The sequence below is a fragment of the Pongo abelii genome, chromosome 4, assembly GCF_028885655.2.
Source record: "Pongo abelii isolate AG06213 chromosome 4, NHGRI_mPonAbe1-v2.0_pri, whole genome shotgun sequence".
Taxonomy (NCBI): Eukaryota; Metazoa; Chordata; class Mammalia; order Primates; family Hominidae; genus Pongo; species Pongo abelii.
This window is the reverse complement of record NC_071989.2, coordinates 134,963,156-134,972,851: the sequence shown is the minus strand read 5'-3', so window position 1 is coordinate 134,972,851 and position 9,696 is coordinate 134,963,156. Positions and strand designations below refer to the sequence as shown.

The 9,696-nt window shown below is 42.4% G+C and overlaps 1 protein-coding gene and 1 pseudogene across 1 annotated transcript; one reads left to right on the top strand and one right to left on the bottom strand.

Annotated features, from left to right (window-relative positions):
• Positions 1-726: 726 nt before the first annotated feature.
• SPMIP10 (sperm microtubule inner protein 10) lies at positions 727-6,129 on the bottom strand. Its single transcript, XM_002815831.5, has 3 exons — positions 5,157-6,129; positions 4,327-4,435; positions 727-968 (listed from the first exon to the last, which is right to left on the bottom strand). Exons 1-3 carry the CDS (start codon positions 5,240-5,242, stop codon positions 759-761), a joined length of 405 nt encoding a protein of 134 aa, XP_002815877.1. The 5' UTR covers positions 5,243-6,129; the 3' UTR covers positions 727-758.
• Positions 6,130-8,537: 2,408 nt separating this feature from the next.
• Positions 8,538-8,926, top strand: LOC100442273 (large ribosomal subunit protein P1-like; annotated as a pseudogene).
• Positions 8,927-9,696: the final 770 nt, after the last annotated feature.

Here is a 9,696-nt window from a genome sequence, read left to right as displayed (position 1 = left end):
TAATTACCATGGTGATTAATTACCAGTATCCAGAATCTTAGATATATGTGTGTTGGAGGCGTGCGTCAGAAAAGAGGAGGTTAGGTGGAATCAGCAAGCAGCAAAAATATTTCCAAATCCTGCTAGGTGTGGTGGCTCACACCTGTAATCCCAGCACTTTGGGAGGTTTAGGTGGGTGGATCACTTGAGCTCAGGAGTTTGAGACTGGCCTGGGGAACATGATGAAACCCCATCTCTACAAAAAATAAAAAATTAGCCAGGCATGCTGGCATGCACCTATAGTCCCAGCTACTTGGGATGCAGAAGTTGCAGTGAGCCACTGGGCAACAGAGCGAGACTCTGTCTCAAAAATAAATAAATTAATTAATTAAACATCTTGCAACTCTATTTCAGTTTGGTTTATCTGACATTGAAGATCAAAGAGGATGAATAATAAAGATATAGTGAGGAGGAGAGAAAGGTAGAGGAATATGGTAAGGTTAGGCAGTGGAACTGGACTGGTCTGCTGATTCTTATGTAGTTAGCGTGAAATGAATGTCAGCAAGGCAGTTTTCCTTCTTCCTCCACTTCATCTCAGATTATCTCAGAGTCTGTTTCCTTGCTAAAGCTTGTATAATCTATAAATTATACAACTGACTTAAGACCTTTAAACAAATTGAACTTGCAGGTGAAATACAAATTTACAACAAACTTAAACATTTATCAGAGACAGTAAGAGAGCAAGGATTGAAACACTTTATTATTTTATTCTTCTTTCATCAGACTAGTCGCCTCCTGAAGCCATGGGCAATCACAGTGCTTTGGTATCTGGAGAGAGGCGAATGCAAAGGCATATCTGCAATTTTTATTTCTGGTTGGCCTTTTTGGAAGACAGCTTTCCGATCTTCCCCATGGCAAAGCCTTTCACTGTGATTCAAAAACAGCGAGTCTTCTAAAGGGCCAGTGTGGATCCCACACACTTCTGCTTGCTAAGAGAAAAGAAAATCTGTGTATCACATCAAACATCATTTTCTTGTTAGATTAAGAAGGAAGTTTCACCAGGAGCCGTGGCTCATGCCTGTAATCCCAGCATTTTGGGAGGCCAAGACAGGAAGATTGCTTGAGCTCAGGAGTTTGAGACCAGCCTGGGCAACAGAGCAAGACCCCATCTATACAAAAAATAAAAAATTAGGTGGGTGTCGTTGCAGGTGTCTGTGAGGCTGAGGCAAGAGAATCCCTTGATCCTGGGAAATCAAGGCTGCAGTGAGCTATGATCACACCCCTGCACTTCAGCCTGGGCAACAGAGTGAGACCCCATCCCCTCTCCAAAAAAGATGGAAGTTTCCCAATAGTTTTTCTAACTATCCTTGTTGAGAAGGAAGCTCTGCTGAACAGAGGAACATCCCTTTTCTAAAAGCAATGCTTTGTGGGTCAGTGTGATCTGACTACCAGAAAGAGTCATGCAGACTATAAATGTGATATATTTGGAGGCAGATTGTTGAACTTTAGCTTCACTACTTAATGTGACCTTTTCAAGTCATTTACTCCCAGAAGACTCAGTTTTTTCAAATATAAAATGGGAATATTAAAGAATTCTTTGAGTAGCAAATAAAATATATGTGAATGAAAAAGCTTTGCCAACTACTAAGTATCAAAAAGGTTTAAAGTATGATGATGCTGTTATGACTGTTGAATAAATAAATAACAACTGTTTGAAGTTATTAACTTAAATACACATCTACTTCTGATTCTTCAATATTGCCAAATAGCATTCTGGTCTGTTCTTGGTATGCAGCCCCAACTCTGGTATGCTGTGTTTCTCATATATATATATATATATATATATATATATATATTTCACAGACAGGGCCTCAGTCTGTCACCCAGGCTGGAGTGCAGTGGTGCAATCATAGCTCACTGCAGCCTGGAACGCCTAGGCTCAAGCAATCCTCCTGCCTCAGCCTCCCAAGTAGCTGGGACTACAGCACACACCACAATGCCGGGATAATTTTTTTTTTAATAGACAGGATCTCGCTATGTTGCTCTGGCTGGTCTTAAACTCCTGGCCTCAAACCATCCCCGTCTCAGCCTCCCAACACGCTAAGATTAGAGGCATAAGCCACTGCACCTAGTTTGTGTGCTATATTTTTTAATGTTGTTAGATGCAGTTTTTTAACTCCTAATGGAAAAATGGTGAGGATAAATAAAAGGAAGGAAAGCATAACTTAGCATTTACTAGCGTTTACTCAGCGTGGGCACATTAACTTTACTTAATTCACTTATTTAAGTTTCATTGGTAGGAACACTGTCAACTAAATTGCAAAAGTAAAATAGCTCTGAAAAATGATGCTGAATTATAGCTCTAAAAGTAAGGTCAAGAAAAACAAAGTTTTTCTTTACTGGTTTCAACTTATAAAGTTTACAACCTATAATTCTCATAAATGAAAAAGTCAGTACTGCCACCATGCTGAAGCTACTTAGGGCATTGAAAATGACCTTGATATGCCACTAAATTACATGAAATGCAGACTAATATTAAGACTGTAGTAAGTCTGAGTAAACATTTATTTATTTATTTATTTATTTGTTTGAGATGGAGTCTCGCTCTGTTGCCCAGGCTGGAGTGCAATGGCGTGATCTGGCTTGCTGCAATCTGTCTCCCGGATTCAAGTGATTCTCCTGCCTCAGCCTCCCAAGTAGCTGGGATTACAGGCATGTGCCACCATGCCCGGCTAATTTTTGTATTTTTAGTAGAGATGGGGTTTCACCATGTTGGCCAGGCTGGTCTTGAACTCCTGAACTCAGGTTATCTGCCCGCCTCAGCCTCCCAAAGTGCTAGGATCACAGGCATGAGCCACCACGCCAGCCAGAAAATGTTTTAAAACAAGCCTGTTGAAATCCCTGCTTTCAATTATTTTGAGCATATACCTAGAAGTGGAATTGCTGAATCATATGGTAATTCTATGTTTAATTTTTTGAAGAATGGTTTCACTATCTTCTACAGTGGCTGCAGCATTTTACCTATAGTAGTTTTCCTGCTGTTATAAAACTACTGACTGGAGCCGGGTACAGTGGTTCATGCCTGTAATCCTAGCACTTTGGGAGGCTGAGGCAGGAGGATCGCTTGGGCCCAGGAGACAAGCCTGGACCACATAGTAGAGATCCCATTTCTACAAAAAATACCAAAACTCTCCGGGCATGGTGGCATGTGCCTGTAGTCCCAGCTGCTCAGGAGGCTGAGGTGGGAGGATCACCTGAGCCCAAGAGGTTGCTGCAGCTACAGTGAGCCATGATTGCTTCATTGCGCTCCTGTCTGGGTGACAGAGTGAGATCCTGTCTCTAAATAAATAAATAAAGTAGGCCCGGTGTGTTGGCTAACTCCTGTAATCCTAGAATTTTGGAAGGCCGAGGCAGTAGGATTGCTTGAGCTCAGGAGTTCAAGACCAAACTGGAAGACATAGTGAGACCCCATCTCTACTAAAAATAAAAAGCTGGCAAGGTGTGGTGATGTGCACCTGTAATCCCAGCTACTTGGGAGGCTGAGGCAGGAGGATCAATTGAGCTCAGCAGATTGAGGCTGCAGTGAGCTGTGATCACGCCACTGCACTCCAGCCTGGACGACAGAGCAAAATCCTGTCTCCAAAAAGAAAAAAAGGAATAAATAAATAAAACTGCTGACTGAACAGGAGCATTAAAAGGGTAAATCATGTGTAAACTAGCCAAAATATTCCCATGCCTCTCTATCTGAATATGCAGTATAACCTAAAAAATATATGCTTTGTAGTGTAACTTTAATATTAATGGCATCTTCCGATGATGAGTTTAACAACTGCAAGATAGCATGATGCAGAGTTTCTGAAATTCTTCAGTGTATAATTAGGTTATTTAAACAGATATTACTATTTAACATTTGTTTGCAAGTTTATGTGACAGTACATCAAAATAGTTTTTGTATAGTTATGCACGTCTATCACAGATATACTAAATTATATATATAATATTATTTATTTATTTATTTAGAGACAGAGTATTGCTCTGTTGCCCAGGCTAGATTGCAGTGGCGCAATCTCGGCTCACTGCAACCTCTGCCTCTAGGGTTCGAGAGATTCTCATGCCTAAGCTTCCCGAGTAGCTGGGATTACAAGTGCCCACCACCACACACAGCTAATTTTCATATTTTTAGTAGAGATGGGGTTTTGCCAGTTGGCTAGACTGGTCTCGAACTCCTGACCTCAAGTGATCCACCCACCTCGGTCTCCCAAAGTGCTAGGATTATTGGCACAAGTCACCGCATCCGGCTTAATGTTTTTTTTTTTTTTTTTCTTATGTGTGCTTATGGGGAAATACCTTCAGATTCACATTCCTGAATATCATGTTTTCTTTCCAAGGCATAACATAACGTCTTGGGATCATCCCTTGCTTTAATGAAAATCGTGGCAAATGAATCTCTTCATACCTGATGATTAGGAAAGCAAGAAGAAAAGATATCTTGTGAGCCAAATACAATCATTTTAGTATCATTCCAGGGACTGGAGGCAGTTGTGCATTCATGTTTGGTCCCCTGCTGCTGCAGGACAGACGGCTGTGCCGTTGACACTCAGCTAAAAGATAACCATTTAAGTACCCACGTATCACCAAGATCAAGCCAGGGCCAGGTATCTGTAACTCTAACTGCATGCTGTCCTTTATAATTTGCCCACAATGTCCATTTTAATCTGACTTTTTTTTTTCTTTTTTTTAATAAGATGGAGTGCATCACCCTGCACAGCCGGGGTTTTGCCATGTTGGTCAGGCTGGTCTCGAATTCCTGACCTCAAGTGAGCCACCCGCCTTGGCCTCTCAAACTGTTGACATTACAGCCATGAGCCACTGCGCCCGGCCCATTTTAACTTGACTTTAAGGGAAAAGGCAAGGCACTTGGATTTGCCTCAGGGCTACCCACTGCCTAAAGGAAATGTCTGGCCAGCCACAAAAAACAGAAACTATACCGGTTTCTGAATTTATGTATGCTCTACACTCAGGTCAGACTTGCTTTCCCTGCACACATATTTCCCTCTGGAACATAAAGCTTTCTATATAGACGCCAAAGGGGAACACAAAGTTATTGACCTTATCTATGTAGCTCCCAGGTTGCAAAACAAGCAAACAAAAAACCCCAGAACCCCATAAGTCCTTACTTATTAGCAGATTTGTAGAGACTCTCATCAGAGCAGTTGTTAGTGAGTTTAGGCAAAGTAGGACAAGTATCTTTCCCTGAAGCCATTCCTGACAGCAATGGATGGAATTCTCATCTAAAACTTCACCAACTCACTAGTCTAATTATGATGACAACGCTGCTCTGATGTAACAATGCTAACTCCATAGTAACTCTCAGCAGTTACAGTAGCAGTTAAGAGTGTCCAGCTCACAGGTGTGGTGGTGGGTGCCTGTAATCCCAGCTACTCAGGAGGCTGAGGCAGGAGAATCACTTGAACCCAGGAGGCAGAGGTTGCAGTGAGCCGAGATTGCGCCACTGCACTCCAACCTGGGTGACAGGGTGAGACTCTAAATCAAAAAAAAAGTGTCCAGCTCAGAGCTATTTTCAGGGTTTTTAAAAAAATCCCCCTTCTGGCCTGGCACAGTGGCTCATGCCTGTAATCCTAGCACTTTGGGAGGATGTGGCAGGAGGATCACTTGAGCCCAGGAATTTGAGACCAGCCTGGGCAACATAGTAAATTCCGGTCTCTACAAAAAATAAAAAAATTTGGCCGAGTGTAGTGGCTCATGCCTGTAATCCCAGCAGTTTGGGAGTCCAAGGCAGGTGGATCACTTGAGGTCAGGAGTTCAAGACCAGCCTGGCCAACATGGTAAAACACCTTCTTTACTAAAAACACAAAAATTAGCCAGGCATCGTGGTGTGAGCCTGTAATCCCAGCTACTTGGGAAGCTGAGGCAGGAGAATTGCTTGAATCCAGGCGGAGGTTACGGTGAACAGGGATGATGCCACTCCACTCCAGCCTGGGTGACAGAGCAAGACTCCATCTCAAAAAAAAAAAAAATAAATAAGCTGGACGTGGTCACGTGTACTTGTCGTCCCAGCTATTTGAAAGGCTGAGGCAGGAGGATCACCTGAACCCAGGAGGTTGAAGCTGCAGTGAGCTGTGATTGCACCACGGCACTCCAGTCGGGGCAACAAAGCAATACCTTGTCTCCAAAAAATGAGACAAAACAAAACAAAATAAAACAAATTCCTTTTTGAGTAAAACATCATTCTTATAATGAGCAATTAAAAATGAAGATGTTTGTGACAATACAAATTTGACACATACTAAAAATAAGTTGAACTGAACAATTATTCAGTAATTAAAAAATAATCACTTCAAATTAACATTCTCTATTGGTCCATGGCTGATTTTCCTCTTTATATATTGCGCATGCCATCTACAGTCAACTGATTTTCAACAAAGGTGCCAAGAACACACACGAGGGAAAAGACAGTCTCGTCAATAAACAGTGCTGGGGAAACTGAACATCCCCATGAAGAAGAATGAGACTAGACCCCTACCTGTCACCATACACAAAAATCAGCTCAGAATGGATTAGGATTAAATGTAACTTGAAACTACAAAACTACTAGAAAATATACGGAAATACTCTACAACATTGGACTGGGCAAGGTTTTTTTTTTTTTTTTTTTTTTTTTTTGAGACAGGGAGGTTCTCACTCTGTCACTCAAGGTTGAGTGCAGTGGCGCAATCACGGCTCACTGCAGCCTCAACCTCAATCAATCGTGGGCCCAGGTGATCTTCCCACCCCAGCCGCCCTAGTAGCTGGGACCACAGGTGTGCACTACCATGCTTGCCTAATTTTTTAATTTTTTTTATTTTTTTTAGACAGAGTCTTGCTCTGTCACCAGGCTGGAGTGCAGTGGTGCAATCGCAGCTCACTGCATCTTCCGACTCCCTGGTTCAAGCGATTCTCCTGCCTCAGCCTCCTGAGTAGCTGGGATTACAGGCACGTGCCACAACGCCCAGCTAATTTTTGTATTTTTAGTAGAGACAGCGTTTCACCATGTGGGCCAGGATGGTCTTGATCTCCTGACCTCATGATCTGACCGCCTTGGCCTCCCAAAGTGCTGGAATTACAGGAGTGAGCCACTGCGCCCAACCTAATTTTTAAATTTTTTGTAGAGATGGGGTTTTGCCATGTTGCCCAGGCTGGTCTTGAACTCCTATGCTTATGTGATTCACCCACCCAAGCCTCCCAAAGTGCTGGGATTACAGGTGTAAGTCACTTTGCCTGGCCCAAGGATTTTTAAAATAAGACCTCAGCAAAACAGGCCAACAAAAGCAAAAATAAACACATGGGATTACATCAAACTGACAGGCTTTTGTACAGCAAAGGAAACAAGAGTGAAGAGACAACCTACAGAATGGGACAAAACATCTGCAAAATATATATCTGACAAGGGGTTAAAAACCAGACTATATAAAGAACAGTGAAAAATGACCAATCTGATTTAAAAATGGGTAAAATTACTGGGTGTGGTGGCTCATGCCTATAATACCAGCACTTTGGGAGGCTGAGGCGGGAGGATTGCTTGAGCCCAGGAATTCGAGACCAGTGTGGTGCTAGGCATGATGGATCCTCAGGCAGGAAGATCGCTTGAGCCTGGAAGGTCGAGGCTGCAGTGAACCATGACTGTGCCACTGCACTCCCAGCCCAGGCAACACAGCGAGACCCTGTCTCGAAAGGTAAAAGATCTTAGTAGACATTTCTCAAAAGAATGCAAGCAAAGGTCAAGTAATGAAAAAGTGCTCAACATCACTATATACTGCACAACTGATACGTGTCCCATTTATGTTTCACCATCTATTACATGCAGCTCAAGAGTGTAAATCCAATTTGTTTAAACTCAAACCAATCCAGCCTATTTTATCTCTAAGAATTTGTCATATTGCAGAATATTTTAGGTTATGAAAACTGATTTTAATAAAGAAAGGTTACTAGTGAGGATAAATGCTTAAACTACTAAAACAGAGAGGTGGAGGGTTATAAGTCCTACCTACTGGCAAGTAGGAAAAATATTAATATTAGGCTAAGCAGGAAGAATTACTGCAAGATATGCTGGTTTGATGAGAGCATAAACTAAAAGAATACATACCTAAGAACAGTTTGCACATCTTGATTTGGATAGCCAGAAAGGTTCAGAGTCATCTTAGATAATTTTTTATTTTATTTTTGGAGACGGAGTCTAGCTCTGTACTCAGTCTGGAGTGCAGTGGCATGATGTTCGTTCACTGCAACCTCCACCTCCCAGGTTCAAGCAATTCTCCTGCCTCAGGCTCTCGAGTAGCTGGGACCACAGGCACACGCTGCCATGCCCAGCTGATATTTTGTATTTTAGTATAGACAGGGTTTTACCGTGTTGCCCCGGCTGGTCTTGAACTCCTGAGTTCAGGCAATCCACCTGCCTTGGCCTCCCAGTGTTAGAATTACAGGTATGAGCCACCATGCCGGGCCAATAAATTTTTAAAGAACCTTAAAAACTGCCCTTTCCTCAGCTGCTGCCAAGGTGCTTGGTCATTCCAAGGAAGCTAAGGCCACATTGGGTGAGAGCCTCACTTCATCCGGCGATTAGCACCTCACCCAGCAGCGCCAGCCCCACACACACCCGTGCCATGGCCTCCCTCTCCGAGCTCACCTACATCTACTCGGCCCTCATTCTGCATAATAAAATCAATGCCCTCATCAAAGCAGCTGGTGTAAATGTTGAACCTTTCTGGCCTGGCATGTTTGCAAAGGCCCTAGCCAATGTCAGCATTGGGAACCCTATCTGCAATGTAAGGGCTGGTGGACTTGCAGCAGCTGGAGATCCTACCCCCTCCACTGCTGCTGCTTCAGTTAAGTGGAAGCAAAGAAAGAATCCGAGGAGTCTGATAAGGACATGGGGCTTTGGTCTTTTTGACTAAACCTCTTTTATAGCATATTCAATAAAAACCTAAACTTTGAAAAAAAGAAATAAATAACCTTAAAAATTGAAACACTGCTTTCTGTATGGCAGTAGGATACAACACAAGCCAGAAATCTGAGTGGTTTCCAAATGTTAAAGAAAATAACTATTGGCTGGGCGTGGTAGCTCATGCCTGTAATCCCAACACTTTGGGAGGCTGAGGCAGGTGGATCACCTGAGGTCAGGAGTTTGAGACCAGCCTGGCTAACATGGTAAAACCCTGTCTCTACTAAAAATACAAAAAAATTAGCTGGGTGTGGTGGCGTGTGCTTGTAATCCCAGCCACTTGGGAGGCTGAGGCAGGAGAATCGCTTGAACCCAGGAGGCGGAGGTTGCAGTGAGCTGAGATGGCGCCATTGTACTCCAGCCTGGGCAACAAAAGTGAAAACTCCGTCTCAAAAAAAAAAAAAGAGAAAAAAAAAACTATTGCTAAAAAACCAGGAAGGTGTGGGGGAAGAAACAATCTTGATGAAGATAAAGTAGCTTCAGGCATCAATGCCCTTTAAAAGGCATAACTTTTGATAGAAAAATTGGCAATATTTACATTAATATGTGGCATTTAAGTATTCAGAATAATGATCTTTCTTAATGTACTATTTCTAAAATCACCTCCCATAAATTGTCTTAGGGTCAATATCCAATTACCTTTTAAAAATATTTTTCTTGGTTATAGCAATTTTATGAAAAAACATTCAAGATTTAAAAATATAATCACTTGAAGCTCA